At 39.5% G+C, this 19,140-nt stretch overlaps 2 protein-coding genes across 2 annotated transcripts; one reads left to right on the forward strand and one right to left on the reverse strand.

Moving 5' to 3' along the window:
* Window positions 1-1,751: 1,751 nt before the first annotated feature.
* Window positions 1,752-7,860, forward strand: LOC117271528 (ras-related protein Rab-8A). Its single transcript, XM_033649746.2, has 8 exons — window positions 1,752-1,932; window positions 2,528-2,588; window positions 3,210-3,270; window positions 3,374-3,451; window positions 3,560-3,649; window positions 3,783-3,848; window positions 3,938-3,988; window positions 4,871-7,860. Exons 1-8 carry the CDS (start codon window positions 1,809-1,811, stop codon window positions 4,958-4,960), a joined length of 621 nt encoding a protein of 206 aa, XP_033505637.1. The 5' UTR covers window positions 1,752-1,808; the 3' UTR covers window positions 4,961-7,860.
* Window positions 7,861-7,970: 110 nt separating this feature from the next.
* On the reverse strand, window positions 7,971-13,801 carry cib3 (calcium and integrin binding family member 3). Its single transcript, XM_033651520.2, has 6 exons — window positions 13,676-13,801; window positions 12,326-12,360; window positions 11,854-11,965; window positions 11,207-11,354; window positions 9,504-9,699; window positions 7,971-8,504 (listed from the first exon to the last, which is right to left on the reverse strand). Exons 1-6 carry the CDS (start codon window positions 13,724-13,726, stop codon window positions 8,483-8,485), a joined length of 564 nt encoding a protein of 187 aa, XP_033507411.1. The 5' UTR covers window positions 13,727-13,801; the 3' UTR covers window positions 7,971-8,482.
* Between the last annotated feature and the right edge of the window lie 5,339 nt (window positions 13,802-19,140).

Here is a 19,140-nt window from a genome sequence, read left to right on the forward strand (position 1 = left end):
GTGTTTCTTGGCCCAAACAAATTTCTTCTGCTTGTTGCCTCTCCTTAGCAGTGGTTTCCTAGCAGCTATTTGACCATGAAGGCCTGATTCGCGCAGTCTCCTCTTAACAGTTGTTCTAGAGATGGGTCTGCTGCTAGAACTCTGTGTGGCATTCATCTGGTCTCTGATCTGAGCTGCTGTTAGCTTGCGATTTCTGAGGCTGGTGACTCGGATGAACTTATCCTCAGAAGCAGAGGTGACTCTTGGTCTTCCTTTCCTGGGTCGGTCCTCATGTGTGCCAGTTTCGTTGTAGCGCTTGATGGTTTTTGCGACTCCACTTGGGGACACATTTAAAGTTTTTGCAATTTTCCGGACTGACTGACCTTCATTTCTTAAAGTAATGATGGCCACTGGTTTTTCTTTAGTTAGCTGATTGGTTCTTGCCATAATATGAATTTTAACAGTTGTCCAATAGGGCTGTCGGCTGTGTATTAACCTGACTTCTGCACAACACAACTGATGGTCCCAACCCCATTGATAAAGCAAGAAATTCCACTAATTAACCCTGATAAGGCACACCTGTGAAGTGGAAACCATTTCAGGTGACTACCTCTTGAAGCTCATGGAGAGAATGCCAAGAGTGTGCAAAGCAGTAATCAGAGCAAAGGGAGGCTATTTTGAAGAAACTAGAATATAAAACATGTTTTCAGTTATTTCACCTTTTTTTGTTAAGTACATAACTCCACATGTGTTCATTCATAGTTTTGATGCCTTCAGTGAGAATCTACAATGTAAATAGTCATGAAAATAAAGAAAACGCATTGAATGAGAAGGTGTGTCCAAACTTTTGGCCTGTACTGTATTTAAATGAAACAAATACAAGTTAAATGTGGTCAGTTTTCCTCATACTGAAAAACAACAGGACAATACAAAGACAGAGTGCAGTAAGGGACTGTGTGTTACTTATGAGAGGGGAGGGGGTGTTGCAAAATGGGGGAGGCACTTCAAATAATTTTTTGAGCATTGGGGTGGAAGTTCTTGATTTGGCTTAGGGAATGGACATTCTTCTTTAAATGGTTGTGTTTTGTATGTATTTTAAACACCCTCAGAACTCAATCCTGCAAGCCAATTTTCAAGGAATGTTTTTTTTAATAAATTTCAAGAATCACACCATTTAAATTCGCCAGAAACTGTGAAATATGGTTATTTATAATGAGAGGGTCATGCATTTTTCCCCATGTAGCCAAGGGAGGCTCAAAGAAAAATATTTGTATCTCGAGAAGGTCATGATGTAAAGAAATGGAGACACACCCCAGTCACACCCTGCTCTGACAAGTAAAGTACAGTCCCTAACTACAGTTTTAGTGTGTTTGGGGGTCAGAGGTCAAATCATTCATCGTGTTTTTTTTTAGATATGAAAAATTACTTTATGAATTCCTATTTAAACAATAGGAGCAGCCCTACTTTTCTACCCATAACACATTTGGCTGGACAGTCTAAAATCTTTGAAGCCATTTTCTCAGCTTCAGTCTTGCCATAGTTAGCCTTTAATTTAGTTTAGTTTAGTTTATTTATTTTATTAGTACAGATGCATGGCATGTAATGGAGTAAAAGGCACCTCTGTAGAATGAGTGTAAAATAGCATATGAAAACCTGAGTAAATGTACTTTGTTACTTCCAACTCTGCAGAGGACAGTTAGTAAAGTAAGTAAACGCCCACTGGTCCGTTACATATAAACTGCAGGTGGATTCCGCGCCAGCAGGGGGCGTTATTTCCGTACATTCACATCGCTGCTTCGCCGGGCGGGATTTCCGCAATAATATCAAGTATGGCGAAGACATACGACTATTTGTTTAAATTACTGTTAATCGGCGACTCCGGTGTCGGGAAGACCTGTGTCCTCTTCAGGTTTTCAGAAGACGCCTTCAACTCAACGTTTATCTCAACCATAGGTACGAGTTTGTTGATGTAAACTGTCTATTTATGTCTGTTTACAATACGGCAATGGGCTGTCCCGCAGGTTCCGTCTACTTGCTGGAATGCTAGCTATGCTACGTATAGGGCTGGAAGTAGTTTCTTTTTGTCATGAATACACAGTCAGTTATTCTTCAAGTGTCATCCACATAGTTAACTCAGTTAGAAGAGATGAAAAGAAGAAACGTTGTTTCCCTTGTGTTCTGCTTGAGGCTGATGTAAGAGTAGAAATGTTGGTGGTGTGTTTTATGATGCCGGGTGGTTCCCCTGCCAGCTCACGGTTGCGGTTAGCTAAGTAGCTCTAGCGTTAGCCATTGGGTGCCGTCTACATTCTGTTAAGACACCGGAAAACCCTATATAGCACGCCGTAGCTAGTTAACATAAGCATGTTAGAAGGGTTGTTGTTCTTTAAGGCATATGTTACTGCTGTGTGGGATGACAAGAAGCCGAGTCGCCGTTTATTCCGAGTCTACAAGTATAATTTTTTCGTATCAGAGCTGTGTCGATCAGTGTTTGACAGGTAAGCTAGCAAGCTAACGTTATGATTGACATGATCCTCCTTTATCCCTCCAGGCATTGATTTCAAGATTAGGACAATAGAGCTTGACGGCAAGAAGATAAAGTTACAGATATGGTAAGTTTATCATGATTAAATTACTCAAAATGCAGGACGTATAACACGCTGGCAGTATCCTGTCAATAATTGGCTAATAAAGTATGGATGGTACACATTTTACTCAAGGCTCCTTACAGATGTAGGGTCCCTACAGGTTACTGACACGTTTAAAGTGTGAATTCTTGCCCTTAGAAATTGTTGCATTGTTGTAAAAGCTTTTGTGCACGTTCATTTTGGTGATTTCAGCAGAATTTATTTCACTCTACCTGTAATGTCTTAAGCAACAACATGACAGGATTTATAGCTTACAAAATTCATCAATATAATTCCAACCTGTAAATTAATCTCAAATATACCAAAGCTTTATACCTCCCTGCTATACAAGTGTGTTGGAAAAAGTCAATTTAAGATAAACCAATCTCCTCAAAGAGCAACTTGCAGGTTGAATTATTTATACCACATCTATTCTTAACCTTTACTGAAAACGAGCATTTGAAAATGTGTAAGTAAAATAATATAGGTAATAAGTTATTCCATCACTGGCATACTTGACTGTGGTGAGATGGTGATTGAAACTTTCCCACATGATTCATCCAAATATTCATCATAAAGATGTTTGATATCTCTTTCGTTTTTCAGGGATACGGCTGGTCAGGAGCGTTTCCGAACAATCACAACAGCCTACTACAGAGGAGCAATGGTGGGTGTCTTCACGTGTAGTCAGGCATAAATCCACTTCCCCAGGAAACCACAGCTCGTGAGCTCTTACTATCTTAACATGTTTGACTTACTGTTTGTTACAGGGCATCATGCTTGTCTACGACATCACCAACGAGAAGTCGTTTGATAATATCAAGAACTGGATAAGGAACATAGAGGAGGTATTTACTGACTCAAGTAGACAATTTACGTGCTTGCTACTTCTTTAAATATCTAAATGGCACTGTGTATATTGTTGTGCCTATTAAATACCTCTTCTCTTGATACAGCATGCATCCTCTGATGTTGAGAAGATGGTCCTTGGCAACAAGTGTGATATCAATGACAAGCGGCAGGTGTCCAAAGACAGGGGGGAGAAGGTGAGATGAAGTTAGAATAATACATTGTTAATAGGTTATGCTTGATAATAAATAATAACATTGGTGTACTTTTATATTGATAAAATTTGAAAAAACATGTCAGCGTGCTTACCTTTCTCCCGTTGTCTTTTAGCTCGCACTAGAGTATGGAATAAAGTTCATGGAGACCAGTGCAAAGGCCAACATCAACGTGGAAAATGTAAGTAGCCGTTCCTCTCTGAGTTATAAACTGCTGAACAGATGATGTGTCATCAATTTGACAACATGGTTATTTGCTCTGGTTGACAGGCATTTTTGACGCTCGCCAGAGACATCAAATCAAAAATGGACACGAAGTTGGTAAGAATTCTTTGATAATACAACTTCGTTTTTCAAAATGTGAGACACTGATATTGGAGGTCGACCGATCGTGGATTTTCAAAGGCAAATTGAATAGTAGTTTGGAACAGGTACAAACTGATCACCCCTACACCCCGCAGAAAAAATTTGACTGCGTCAGAAATGAACAATTTTTGATTTTATTAGAAACTAGATAAATGTTGAACTAAACCTCTAAGTCAAAATAATGAGTAACTAAATATATCTTGAATTGAACATCAAACTAACCATCAAAAAAATCTAAGTGGGGGTGAGTTTTGTATTTTAAGCCGTTCATTTTAACATGCGATTCTCAGGTACACAGTGACATTACCTCGACTTGAGCATTGTAGCTGTTACTTGTATTTCAAAAATGTATTTGTAACAAGAAATATACTCAAAATAGTTTCTCCATGATTCATAAAACATCAAAAACAAGACTTGGTGAAAACTTTTAATTTAAAACAGGAAGTGGCAGCATTCACTCAGTCACAGACTAATGGAGATTAGCTTTAGCACGATAGCGCTGGACCTGCTGTTGTGGTCTAGCCACAAAATTCTTGTATGAAGAACAATACACTGTCACACACTAACACAGCAGATGTGACCTGCTTTCTCTGGAGGTGTACCCACTGATCATTTCACACAACCCATCCCTCTTTAGCTTTAGTCGGTGATGTAAGTCATTGAGTAGCTGGTGGAGGCCGTGCAGCCATCGGCCACTGTCTGAGCCAAGTTCTTTCAATAAAGATAGTTTGTAAAACATCTTATCAGCATAAAGAAAGTTGCAAAACCGTACAAGAGCAGCCACTGAGCCAGCAGTTGTACATGACAGCGGTGACCTGTTTATTTGTCATTTTGCAGGAGGGCAACACGCCGCAAGGGAGCAGTCATGGAGTCAAGATCTCAGAGCCTCAGAAAAAGACCAGCTTCTTCCGCTGTAGCCTACTCTGAGGACTGAGGCCTTCGATACTGGCTGCCAGCTGGCTGGACATAAATGGACTGTGCTTGCTCTTAGCACTTCCTTCCCCTTCCTTCTTTCTACCCATCCATGGCCTGTCCTCCCAGTCCTCACAAACCATTATATTCCCAGTAAGCAGAGGACTTCCCTTCCTCTCTTCTTCTTCTGAAAGCTTCCAGTGGTGCATCTCTTCCATTTTAAGGAAATCTGTTGTCTTCATGGGTCAGAGTGCTTGACTGGTCGAGAACTCAGCCAGGAGCATTGTCCAGATGTCCCTTATCACACAAAAGACAGGCTCTTACTTCTGATGTTAGTCTCTTTGTACTACGCGCTCACATTTCACACAGCCAGTAGCACAACTGAGGATGAGAAATCATTCAATTAATGTCAAGGTTTTGGGATTGCAAATACAAATGTGATATTTAGATCTATTTTTATTAGTGCTCTTTTCCCTTTGTAAGTGATAATTGTCACCCAGAGACTGATAGGCTTGAACTCCAGTGAAACAGAGTTGCACATGCTTTCATTTTCATTCCAGCAGTTGAGAATCATATCACACATACGGCACTCAAGGATCAGAGAGGAACTGGTTTGAAAAGTTTTCTGTTTGAGCTCTGCTCCAAATAGAAACCTTTTGTAGTCCATGACAATCATTTGATTTGACTTAAAATGTGTGTTTCATCATGCCCTGATCATCACACACTGCCCCCAGCTCTTTTTAACATTCCTGCAATAGCTTTCAGGTCCTGCAAAGCAATCTGACAACACAAAACCTAAAAACACAATCTAGATTTCTGCCTCTGTAGATAAAGTTCTGTCACATCAGCAGAACAGTGGTGAGGTGATGTGTGTCTGCTTAGGTTTGCTTGGTGTCGTAGCCAGCAGGACAGTATTGTAAACCGTGCTGTGAAAGTGAATTGCTACCAATGTGTAGGTGCACTTTTTAGGAAAATATAAAGATGTGCACACTGTATAATATAAATAATCCTCCACAGTTAATTACAGTGTAATTAGAATAGGGCTGCATATAACAATTATTTTTATAATCGCTTATTCTCACACTTATTTTCTTGATTTGTGTATTAATTGTTTGGTCTATAAAACATCAGAAAATAGTCTGTTAAAAGTTTCTAAAGCCCAAGGTGACATATTCAAATGTCTAGTTTTGTGCAACATTCGGTTTACTGTCCCATAAAACAAAAAGAAAAGCAGCTAATCTACATTGGAGAAGCTAGAACTAGCAAATGCTTCAAAATTGACATAAACTGATGATCCAAAAAAGTCCTATCTCAGTTTGACTGACCGTTTCAGCTCTAGCGGTTACTTTAAAGTGTCACCTTTAATTTGACTTGAAGGTTCTGTCGCAGCTCTGGTTCACAGTCAAGCTAAATGACGTCTCCGGTGATCTGACCAGCGTTTAAAATCACTTGAAGTTTCGCACTGTAAGCCCCTTCTCCTGCTATCCATGCAGCTCTCCTTGCACTTTACCAGTAATTCGTGTTTTGTGTGTAGTCTGTGCCAAGTGATAGTTTTGCAATACAAAAATTAGTTTAAAGCATTTCAAGCCTCGGTAATATAATGGGCATAATTCCTAAAAAAAAAAAAATTTATACTACACTTACTTATAAATGACTTGATCTCCTTTGCTATTTCACTGCTAACGTGATCCACTGTCCTGGTATTAGATCACTGAAAAACATTGCCCTAACGTACTTCAACAGCTATATATATTTATAAAAAGGAAAAAATAATAAGCAAGTCTCTGTTTCTATGCTACTGCCCTGCCAAAATGTAGTTTAAAAGTGATGTTTTCTTGGCTTATTAGATGAACGCTGGCTTGAACGAAGTTGCAAAGATGGTCCCCTTAGTATTATTGTACACTGTTGTGTGTTTGTGTTGTTTGATTGTGGCCCTTTAGTTTGACAGCTAGGTGGCACCAGAGGCACAGTCTGCAATATAGGTGACCATCTGAACTCCAATTTTAATCAGTATTTTATTCAGCGCGCGAGCCGCATTGAACTAGACTTGTGCAAATCCAAACATGTACCCACTATTTAACATTGATGTTAAGTCTCAATCTGTTTCCTCTGTTCCTCATGTTTTCCCTCTTACATTTGTTACTAGTCTGAAAATCAAACTCCTATATGCACAATATCGAGGGAGGATCTGCTTTTGCTTGCCTGCACCTTTTTTTTTTTTGTCGTTCTTTTTTTTTTTAATATGAAATAATTTGGGACCTCATGACTACCATGGCCATTTGTCTTAACCGCTAATACTCAGTTCTGTCAAAGGTGAGCTATGCATTGTGAATCTTGGACCTGTGCATATTTGTGTGATGTAATTTTCAGACATATTGTAGACCTGTACAGTTGAATGTATGGGCTTTTTGTTTTGTGTCATTCACTGAGCCAAAAACAGGACTCTGTCTGTAGAAATGGCAGTTCTACAACAGTGCAGGTGGAATTGAGCATGTCGGAAGACGAAGCAGGAAGAGTGTGGATGTTGAAAGGAGGAGGTAGTGCTGTTGTCTCATTCGAGTGATACTGTAGCTTTAAGTCATGAACAGAAACATAGGGAGCAGACTGTTGTGGGACTCAAACTGCGTCATTTTCAGCTGAAATGATACTCTGATTATGTTTTTAAATCATATCCTTTAATAACATACTGTACATCCCTTTTTACAGCCATATTTTCATTCCATTGATTATGAAGTACACAGGGAGAATAATACATTTTGAAAAAAAAAAAACAAGGTGGAAAACATTGTAAATATCACATTGAAAAAAAGAGATCTACTTAAATTGTACTGTACTTTCTAAACCCATATGAAAATGTATCTACAATTTGTAGATATGTGTACTTTTGATTTAATAAAATAAGATTATAAAACTCAGTTTATGTCTGTTCAGTGTTTTTATTGGCTGGCTGTCAGAGGAAACTGAACTGTCAGTTGACCCCCATGCTCCCACAAAGGAGCCTGACTGCTTTCATGACAAACGGCTCTCCTTTTTATTGGCTTGCTATCACACACTGGAATATTCTGGCATGTGTTTCTTTTATAGTCTGGTGTAACTGAACTCCTTTCGATACGAAACGCAAATCTACTGTTGATGGTCATAACTAATGAGCCTTGTCTTGATGGATTGGTTGATACCGGCATGTGATGATAGGCCTTCAGTCACACCATGACCGCTGTTATTTCTGCTGGTGCCGTGAGAAAAGAAAAATTGGACACGGACACAGTATATTTATATAAACATCTGATTTTCGTTATGCTCCTATTAAAGACGCCAATCTGTGATTTCTCATAGTATTTACTCTGGATGCTAAATGTGAAAGTCTGATTATCTCTGATTTTTACAAAGTAAAACACAAAAAGCAAAGATCTAGGTATTCAGAAGATGAGAGTTGGTTTTTGGTTGAGATGCCAGGATTCCCCCACTTTCCAGACACTGCAGTGTTGTAAGTCCATCCTTGGGTGCAAATTAAGAAACTCACATGGTCGCTTCATTTCTTTATATCCTGATGTGGAAGGTGCTGTGAACAGAAATTAGAATAGTTTGATTTCCTCATCAGAATTCAATCAAAGGGGCTCTATGCGAAATTCAGAGCGCACAAGTTGTCTGCACACGGTTCTCAACATGGAGGTGACTGAGCTGGTGGCTAGCAACTAACGGTGCTAACTCCATAAACAGTGCTTAACAACGGCAACAGTGCTGACAAAGCTAACGGTGCTGACTGCTGTCCCAATATCAGCGGTATTAGCGCAGTGCAAAGTGGCAGCAATTAGCTAGTTAGTGGGATACAGACATGGGTGTGCAATCAGACCGGTTTACCACGACGAACCACAGAGAAGTTTGAATTACAACACAACACGCACAGAGGAAGCGTGACAAATAAGTGCCAACACATTCTCACTCTGACCTCATCACATGACATTTGGTCATGGTACCCTGGGTGCGTTGGTTGTTGACATTCTGGGACGCCGTGTCAAGTTCTGCCTGTTACATGCATTGTCTTCTTTCAAGATACACTTCCTTTTTCACATACAGTTTCTTTCAAAATAAACTCACTCAGTCGGTACTGCAAATTTACTTTTTTTTCCTTCAACAACAAACACATGGTTGTTTTTAGGAAAAAAGAACAAGGCTTGAATCTTACAGGACGCAAACACCGTCTCTCGGACGAAAGTCTGTGTTTATTGGACCCATCCACCAGCCGGCCCATGCCATTCAGACTTTAGCAACCTTAACTTTCGTCTTTGTCCCACAACGTTTCCCCCTGACGCCGCCATTAAACTATAACGGGGACATATCATACCAACGTTTAAGGACACCTTTTTCGTTGGTTTCTGCCGCCACAAGTCACTGCCCAAGCACCGAATTTCAGCGACTTCAGAGTGAGACCAGGCTCTCAGTGCACATTAGATTAACAATGAGTGACTACAAAATATAAAATAAATGTGTTCTTTTGTCTTGTATGTAGGTGGGTTTCCGCTTCATTAAAGCTTCCAGTTAATGGTTACCATTGTCCTACCTGAGGAAGTCTGGAGCTCGAACAATCATGTGCTGGAAGTCCTCCAGTGACAGACGCCCGTCGTTGTCCAGGTCGGCCTCATCTATCACCTTTTCACACACCATCCTCACCTCGTCTTCCGTCAGCTCATTACGGGTCAGCTTGTTCAGTGTCTTCTCCAGGTCTGACTTGCAGATAAAGTCATCGTTGTTGAAATCTTGTAGAAAATGGAAAAGAAGGAAACATCTTAGGAAGGAGGAAACATATTTTGATAATCAGTTAATCATTCAAGTCATTTTTTCAAGTAAAAATACATCTTATTCACAGCCTCCTGCTTCTCAAATGTGAGTTTGTGCTGGTTTTCTTTACATATTCACTCAACACACCCAGTCCTTCATTAGAAGGGTTATTTCAGGTGTCTACTCATCATAACACAGCTGTGCTTTTACAGTGTGTCACCTTTAATGGTTTTTCCCCTCCATTGTTCTGAATAATGAATGAACAGTTTCCTTGACCCATGACCAGGCGATGTATATGAAACATCTTCATCCATCAGCACTTGTTATTTAGGGGGGACACTGGTGCTGAGCACAAACTGGGCTTTGACCAGCTCTTTGCCTCTATAATGAGCTGGTTAATCATTTATAACATTCCATGCACCATCCGTCATGCTTACAGTTCCAAAGCCCTTCAACATGACTCCTTTTCGTATGCTTGTACCATTTTATATTCAAAGGTTTCCATGTTTCATCAGCGGTCATTTAACTTACTCCATAATTAAAATTAATACAAGAAATGAATGATTTAGTTGCAGAAAGGTGGTTTGACTTTGGTATTGGGATGCTTCTTTACACGTGTCATAATGAAAGTCCTCTATTTTCATGTATTTATTGGGGGGGGGGGGCAAATGCACACTTTAAATATTTAGGGGGACATGTCCCCTGCATCTACCCTGAAATCAGCACCTATGGTAACAATCGTTCGTTCATTTTCCGTAGCCGCTTATCCTGTTGGGGGTCACAGGAGGCTGGAGCCTTTCCCAGCTGACATTGGGCGAGAGGCAGGGTACACCCTGGACAGGTCACCAGACTATCTCAGGGCCGACACATAGAGACAGACAACCATTCACACTCACATTCACACCTACGGACAATTTAGAGTCACAAATTTTAACCTTAGACTGTGGGAGGAAGCTGGAGAATCTGGAGAAAACCCACGCTGACATGGGGAGAACATGCAAACTCCCAGAAGGGCTCCCCCACCCTGGGTTCAAACCAGGAATTTTGTTGCCTTCCTCAAATGGTCAGTCTCATTGTTTGACAAAGGGAATAAACAAACCACACAACGGTCACATGACTTGAACATCGCCACCACAACGAGGCTGTAAAGCGTGTTCAGTGTGATTACACTCTGTAGTCTCATATTGCCAGTTATTAGCAACCTTCTTTTTAAAGACACATAAAAGCTTTGAAATTCAAGATTGGGGTATTTACTGATATATTTTATGTCCTAGAACAACATGTGAAAGTGTCTGAAAAAAAAGCTTGTATGAACCACAGATCTTATTTCAGGCTAAAACTAAAATCCCATTTTAAAAAACACACTGACTTTTGAGATGAGGGAACCAGGAGTGCTGTGGTGCCCCAAAAGATAAACAAATAAAGCCTCTCAACAAAGCACAATAAAAAACTCCTTGTTTAACTGTACCATCTCTAATATTTTACCATATATTTTGAAAGCGTAGTAGGCCTTGAGGTCACGCGGCGCCATCTCACTCAGGACTGAAAACATGTCCAAGAAGTCGTCCAGTGTCATGTTTCCCTCTCCGTCTTCAGAGAAAACCTCAGCGATCCTCTGCCGAAAGGGGTTGTCCTGGACAGGGGGGACACCAGTGCATCTGTAACTGTCCAGTTAAACTATTCAGTGCAGTAAATACTATACTATACTATTATACATGCAGCACTATGAAGTGGTGCTTGTTGGATTTAATGGCATTCACGTGCTCCATGACTGTGTGCTTTTATTTCTTGTTCTTCTGTTTTCGTTTTTTAAATTCATGTAAGCTCTAAAATTTGGAGTAATGAATGACTATGAGGGGAAAGTATAGTCTAGCTCTCCCTTTCTCAGGACATGTCAGTGACCGGCGTGTTAACACATCTGTTTACCTTGCTGTCATTGTGTAAAGAGGCATATAATTGACCCATTTCCAACAAGTGTGTCCTGAGGGACTCACCAGCATCCTTCAAGTTTAAAGGAGTCGGGTAACATATAACATTACAAAGAATTCTGTCGATTAGTTGGCCATTAATTATGGATTGGGAACACAGGGAGAGAGCGGGTCTGCAGGGTGTGCGTGGGCCAGTGGGTCTACCTTCAGCTCTGGCATGCTGCCAATCAGCTCATATGGTAGCTTCACATCTGGGTGGCTGGTGTAGTCAAGGGGAACGAGCTGCGGAGCCAAATCCCGGTAGCGGTCGAACAGTCTGGGGAAGGTTTAAAAAATTTACTTTCAATATTAAATTACAAGATATCTTCCATATTATGCAGTGGTGTACTGTAGAGGTGCAACTGGCTGTGAAGAAAAAAGTAAAAGTGAAAAAGTGAAAACTACTCTTCATCTCCACTCTATTTCTCTCTGTTGTAGTGGAAAAAAGTTTCAGCACAGTAAAAGTCCTGAAGGCATGATTTTAAATACCATGTGCTCTTAATGGTAGGCTGCCCCACGGTAGGACAGGACTGCTGATACTGTAGTTTAGAGTTACAGTGTAGTATTGTGCAGAACACAACAAAATTCATGAGTGTAATGTGTGTCCATTTTGATATCAGTGAAATGATCTGCTCACCTGAGGATTTCTTTTCTTGTAAAATATGTGCAGTCCTGCAAAAACAATCAGATCATGGCAAAAGTGAAGTTAATGTTAAGAGCAGTAGGATGCAGTTCTTATACAGTCTGGTGTTAAATGACTTGTTTTATGCAGTACTCAGATATTTACTCAAGAATGGCAGCACCACACTCTAAAATACTTGAATACTAGGAACAATCATATATCTACATTTTTACTTGAGTAAAAGTCTGTAAGTGTTGCAGGGAAACCCCCAGAAGCTTTTCATAGGTGTGGCCAGATGGGGCCACTGAAAATCTTGGGGTTGCACACCAACACCAAAAGCCATAACAGAATTTTAGGGATTCTTTTTTACTGTTTAAGCACATAGGCTTAACCCTGACAGTGTGAGAGTTAAGGAATTGCATACTGATATACTTTGGTTTCTTATTTTACAGTTAATAATTGTAATTATCTTTTGTGCATAGACTTCTTCAGTTAGACTGGTTGTCCATTTCCTTAAAAACACAAATGCACATTTTTCATTTAAAGGAGTACATTGATTGTAAGGACCAAAATATTTAATAGGAACAAGCCTTCTCGAGTTTAGGAGAGATTTGTGGGTACCTAAAGAACCCACTTTCAGTCAGGACCCCTTTGAAAATGGCCATGCCAGTTGTTTCATTGCCAAAATTTTGCATAAATTTGGAGCATTATTATTTAGGCCTCTTCCTGATAAGCTATGCCGACATGGTAAGTACCAGTGGATGCCTTTGGTTGTCTAGTTTCCCATTATACCACTACCTCTGCGTAAAAAATGAGCATGCCACAGCCTCTTTTAGTTAACAACTTTATATACTTTTTGGGTAGTTTCATCTACATCAATGCATCATATATGCTATGATAAGCATATAATCTTAATCTGAAAAGTACTCATAACTGTAAAATAAATGTAGTGACTGGAATATAGTGGAGTGGAGGTGTAAAGTAGCATCAAATGGAAATAGATTCAATTAAATTAAGCAGAAATACCTCAAAATAATACTTAAGTACATTACTACAGTAAGGTAACTAACTTCCACCACTGTTCTTACATGCAAACAAACAGCATAATTCAGATAACACTTCACCACTTGAATAAAAGTAACTCCAAGCATCCTGTCACTAACTTTGAACTATGAATTGCCTCTGAAGTGCTGACTGTAAAATGTCCAATCTGAAGAGCAAAGTTGGAGCATGTGACATAAAGTCTGACAAGTGTATTAACCTTGTGTACAGATGCCGGTAGCTCGTATTGATAAGAGAAGCACTGTTTAAAGTGAGTGAGGCTGCTCATCTCGCTCAGAAAGACAAAACAGGATTGACACCAACCTGATAGGCATCTAGCTGCTGTGCTGTAAAGATGGTCTGTTTATTCCCCATGTCTGAGCGAACAAACGCCAAGCCTCACGTCCATCGCTGCTCCAGCATCAAGTGCTTTTTTAGGGTGTGTGGATATGTCAGATATGAAATGCTGGGACAAAAGGAAGCCAGAGCCAAAGAGGGGATCGGGTGTCGGGCTGCCACCGGGCCCTTTGGTCCCCATTATAATGGCAGCATTTCATCGTTTTCTCCATAGTGAATAGCAGCCCCTTTGACAATGAATAAGGGCTGTCGTTCAGCATCATGCCAAGTGGTATCAACCCCCTTTAGTGCCACTCTATGGCCAACGCCTCGGTCACAGCTCAGATTACACTCTTTGGAGACAGGGTTTTGTAGTGGGCAAATAGACTTTTTGATGGGAGACAACTTTTGTTTCAGTGGAGAAACACAATATTGGATAATTATGCAGTTATTGAGCACATTTTTATTTTCAGCTTTAGGTCAAGTATTACATATCTGACCTATAACTCAACTTTAAAATGTTTGTTGTGAGTGGCAAGCATTACTTTAGGCACTGAAATCAAACTTTGCCTTTTATCCTGGCTTTATAATTCAAAATAGCATTAGCACTCAATGACTAATGCATTTTCCACCTTCAGTTCATTCTCTTGTATTTAGCATAAGCAATAAGGGAGGCATTAGGTTGAACAATTACACACAAAGAAAGGTCTAATGTAAAATCAGCTCATGTGTTTTCTTTAGAAACTCCCACATGGAAAGGTTTTGTCAGGGCAGGCTACGTCGGCGGCTTCCAGCCTGGGGGTCAAAAGACTTAAAGAGGTCATCAAGTACTTCTGTGACATAAAACATATATTCTTTTCAGATTTTGCTTCTTTCCCCTGAATATATTCAGCCCAGCATCTTTAGGAATCATGTCCTGATGATTCTGTACCTGTACCTTACAAGGCAGGCAGCCATGGTGGGGAGATCAGGGCGGTGGATGAACGTGTACTGTAGTGAGTCTAACGTTCATGCAGGAGATCAGTCTTAATGATCAGCAGTTCATGTTTGTGCTGTCATAAAACTCAACCACAGTCTTTCCGTACCTTAATCAAGTGTGTTACTTACCTAACCCCAACAAAAACCTTAACCACATTTCCTTTGCCATGACCATTATCTTTTCCCACCCTTAACTATACCACAGTTTTCATGCACATACATTGTAGGAAGCAAGAGTTTGAAATTGGTGGTTTTAAAATCTGAAATATGCTACAGTATATAGCAAGCTGATTGTCTCATAATGGAAAGGTGTAAAGTTTAGCAAAAACTTAAATTAATCATTATTTGAGTGATTGAAAATGTTTTCATTGATTTTCTGCTGCTTATCAAAGTCTTAATAAATTATATAATTAGGAATAATTGTTAAATTTTAATGTAAAAATAAGTAATTCTGGTCTAAATAATCCCTACTGGTTTACCCTCATACTTTGGTCAGGATTTAATTGTATTCTGTGTGTTTTTAAAAGTCTTAAATCTAACTTGGTGAACACTGTGGAAACCCCTGAAACAATCCAAGATTGAAAGTCAACTCATGTCGACATTAAAGCCAAATAGACATTGTATTATTTTAATGGGCTACAAACAAAGGTTGGGAACCACCACTCTGTTTCATACACTAATCGACTAGACCAATCACATCCCACTGATATGGTGAAAACTTTAAAGGCTTTATGTTTACAATGTATTCAGTCTTTAGTTGATGTGTTTTTGCGAGAGGCTCCTTCAGCAGCCTCTACCTGCCGTGAATCATCTCTGTTAGCTTGCTGATAGCCTGAAGGGTTTATATCCTCTTTGAGGGAAGCGATATGCCCTGAAATGTTGCTGTTTTGCGAAGTGTAGAACCATACAGACACGCCGAACTTAAGTGCTGTTTCCAACTGCCATTTCAAGCAAATAATGTGATTAACATACATTAAAAGGTGTGTCACCCAAGGGTCAGTGTTTCATGCTGGTTAGATCTATGAAAGTGCCAATGATTGTTTAATCATTGATGGCCCAGGGGAAAGGAAGAGTGTGGCACTAATAAAAACAAAGACATGAAGTTTTGACTTACACTAAAACCAGTTCAAGTGGCAAGAGGGAACTATCTGAAGCTCTCCAGCTATTTTAAAGGTTTGATTCAATGATTTCTTTCCTGAAGCTGACAGAAAATGAAAAGGGAATTGTAGTTTTTCCTTCAGCCCCACCAGAATGAAGAATGCTTGAGGACTTTTTGGCTTCATATTAAAAGGGTCAACTTTTAAATTACTTTTAAAACAGATTTCTGTCTTCCTCCTTCTGCGTTATTACTTCATAACCATGTTGTGTTTTTGAATAGTGTGTAGTCTTTTATCTTCTTTTACAAAATATAGAAAGTCTGTTACTTTTCTTCTTTTTTAATATTTTATACTACATTGGAGAGGTGTTATGAAGAGACATATTTTGTAATGCTATATCGACACATTAAATTTCCTCCCTGTCTTTTCTTCTGCAGGCTATATTGAGTGTAGGGGCAGAGTATGAAGGAGACGCCACCCAGCTGTAATGGTCTGTCTAAGCTAAGCACAGCAGTAAACATTACAGATGTCCACAGTACCCAGACATGCCAGGAGACTTGTGCATCCTCAAGTTTGGATTCTTCACAACAGAATAAATGTAATATTAAAGGTTTTCTCAGGAGAAATGCTTTTGTTCTTCTCACTGTGGCTGCTGTTGTCCTAGGTAAGTCTCTTTATGAAATATTTGTTGAGGTTTAACTTCACCCTCTTTGTAAAGTCTTTGAATCTCAATGTTGAATACATAGTTCATACATGGTGTTCATTTTCATGCAATGTTAGTCTACATACCGTGTTGGATGTGTAATTCTGGGATGAAACTCCTCCCATGTGTGTCTATCATGTCTCCTTCCATAGTCACCAGATTACTCTACCTAAGTACTGTATTCTGGGCATGAGGATTGCACTTATTTCTCATAGTATAATGCCAGTTTTTCCAGCAGTGCTCTATGTGTTGATTGCACAACATTTGGTATTTTCTGTCATTTGACAGATGCGCTGACATCATGACCTTTGTCTATGTTTCTCTGAGGGCTTGGCCCGGGCTTTGCTCTGCAATCCAGCATCATGACAGCCAGAGATATAAAATACTTCACCTTTTCTGGAGAGCTGTTGATACGGACGCTACAGATGCTGGTGCTTCCTCTCGTCACCTCCAGTCTGATTACAGGTGAGATCCCCGAATGTTACAGTCAAATGGCCCCACACACGCCATTGTGTGGCTATATGTGTATGTATTGTAGTGTGTCCTGAAGAATCATATCAACCTTCACATCAGCCATGTATCTCAGACAAACCTACCTTGCAAAGAAAATTTTTAATTCACTGATGTTAGTCACCAGGAAATTCTCATCTTAAGAACACAACATGTTTTTGTTTTTTGAGGTAGGGGACACCAGAAATTTTTGAGCAATGGACATTTAATTTCCTGCAATCTGGTTAATTTTTATGCACCAATTTGTGCCTTTTCTGCAGCAATATATATGGTGTAAATATTTTTAATTTTGTCATGTTTTTACTGGGGGGAGGCAAATGCTTATGCCTGAAATACTGAGGGGGGGCATGTCCCCTCTATGAATATTAACATCATCATCCCAGTGTAATCCAAAACAGCCACACAAACGCTAACTACAGCCTAAAACTTGACTGTAAGGTTCACAGGGGTAGGATTTATTGCCAGGCTGTGGTAGTAGACTGCATTACATTGTACAGGTGTATTGGTAATTCAGCATATGTCTTAGTTTTAGTTTATTATGTTCATATATAGTGTGTTTGCTATGTGAAAATGTTTGAATAAGCACAATGCTTCTTCTTCTATATTGCCCATATAGTATATGTCAAACATTTTTTTGTGGTTTTAATTTTGCAAATCGACCTAAAGCATGGAGTATCATTTATATGATGCAGTCTCTTTTCATTTCAGGAATGTCATCTGTGGAAAGGAAGGCTTATGGGAAAATGGGGCTCCAAGCTCTCTGCTATTACATAATTGAATGAAATACAGTGAATACCCTCATATCTGTGTTCACTGCCGTAGTCCTAGTCCTGTTCTTGTCCAGCCAGGGAACTCAGCCAGGAGCTCCTCAGCATCCTCTGGTGGTAAAGTGAAAGCTTTGCAGACTATAGATGCCTTTTTGGATTTCAATAGGTGGGCATCAAAATGGATCAATTGACTCAATCATATGTAAACTTTCAGTCTAAGCTAACCTGTACTCTGTTTCTTTGCTTTGCAGGAACATGTTTCAGTCAAATCTGGTGGCCGCTTGTTTCACACAGGTGAGATCTGCAGTGGTCATGGATTTTTGTGTGTGTTTGTCAGAATGGTTCCTGTCACCAATGATGTTTTTTGTCTTTTATTTAGTATAAAACAGTTTATTCTGAAATCAGAAGTCTTGGTGTGGTCAATCTGCAGACTGTTTATATGTGTATAAACAGATATAGTACAATGTCAGACATATTCTGAAAGAGATTACACTTCCTTAACTTGTGTGTGGTTGTGGACAAGTCACACTCATATGTTTCTGACCTCAGAACTTCCTGTTTGTTGATAGAGATCGTTTGAGGGTGACCACCAACGTGCTGCATGACTGTATTGGTGTAGGTGTTGTGCAGCATCTCTGCAGACATGAGCTGCAGAGCTCCAGTCAGACAGAACAATGCTTAGTGGAAAAAAACAAAGTAAAACCTTCTAACTGAGAAACTGCACTTTTATTCAAAACACATTATGGCACCAAAGCAGACATATCATATTTTTCTCTTAGTATACAAGGACAAATAACTGTCTGAAGATACTAAATTCCCACATTGGATTAGGTAGATTATAGATCAGTGGTTCCCAACTGGTGGGTCATGGACCAAAAGTCTCTGTATGGACTGCAAGTGACTCATGAATGTGTCAAATTTGTAAAAAAACACACTTTATTTTGAAGTGCAGTGAATTTCCAGCACAGAGCAACCAGATTATTGCAACCAGATGATTTGATTGCATGAAAACTTTATAAAGCTTTGAAATACAATAGTTACTGTAGCCTACTGTAAATGATTTTGCTGCCTTCGTCATCAGAGTTAGAAGACATTAATTTCAGCAATATTTTAAGCTTTACAGCTGTTTTTAACAAAATAAAAGCAATGTTAGAATTAACAATAATCCTGAAAACTCAGTATGACCTGACCCAATGTAAAGGAATTGTTATGATAATGTCTTCCTCTTCTTAATCATCGTCTTTTACCTGTAAATTTTGACCAGAATCTCAGGCTTTTTTCACAATGGCTTTAATCAAAAACGACTGAAAACCCTTTAAAATCTGCATCATGTTGTGAGAAACTGACATATTTAAAAAAAGCAAGACCTTTTGGATTAAACCTAGCTGTTTAGTGGAG

The sequence above is a fragment of the Epinephelus lanceolatus genome, chromosome 12 (genome assembly GCF_041903045.1).
Source record: "Epinephelus lanceolatus isolate andai-2023 chromosome 12, ASM4190304v1, whole genome shotgun sequence".
NCBI lineage: Eukaryota > Metazoa > Chordata > Actinopteri > Perciformes > Serranidae > Epinephelus > Epinephelus lanceolatus.

Coding starts and splice junctions, on each gene's coding strand:
- LOC117271528 (XM_033649746.2), top strand. CDS start 1,809: ATGGCGAAGACATACGACTATTTGTTTAAATTACTGTTAATCGGCGAC. Junction 2,589..3,209: donor AAGATAAAGTTACAGATATG/GTAAGTTTATCA, acceptor TTCGTTTTTCAG/GGATACGGCTGGTCAGGAGC. Junction 3,849..3,937: donor CCAACATCAACGTGGAAAAT/GTAAGTAGCCGT, acceptor TCTGGTTGACAG/GCATTTTTGACGCTCGCCAG.
- cib3 (XM_033651520.2), bottom strand. CDS start 13,726: ATGGGGAATAAACAGACCATCTTTACAGCACAGCAGCTAGATGCCTAT. Junction 11,966..12,325: donor ACAAGAAAAGAAATCCTCAG/GTGAGCAGATCA, acceptor AACCTTCCCCAG/ACTGTTCGACCGCTACCGGG. Junction 9,700..11,206: donor CTACGCTTTCAAAATATATG/GTAAAATATTAG, acceptor ATTTTCTACAAG/ATTTCAACAACGATGACTTT.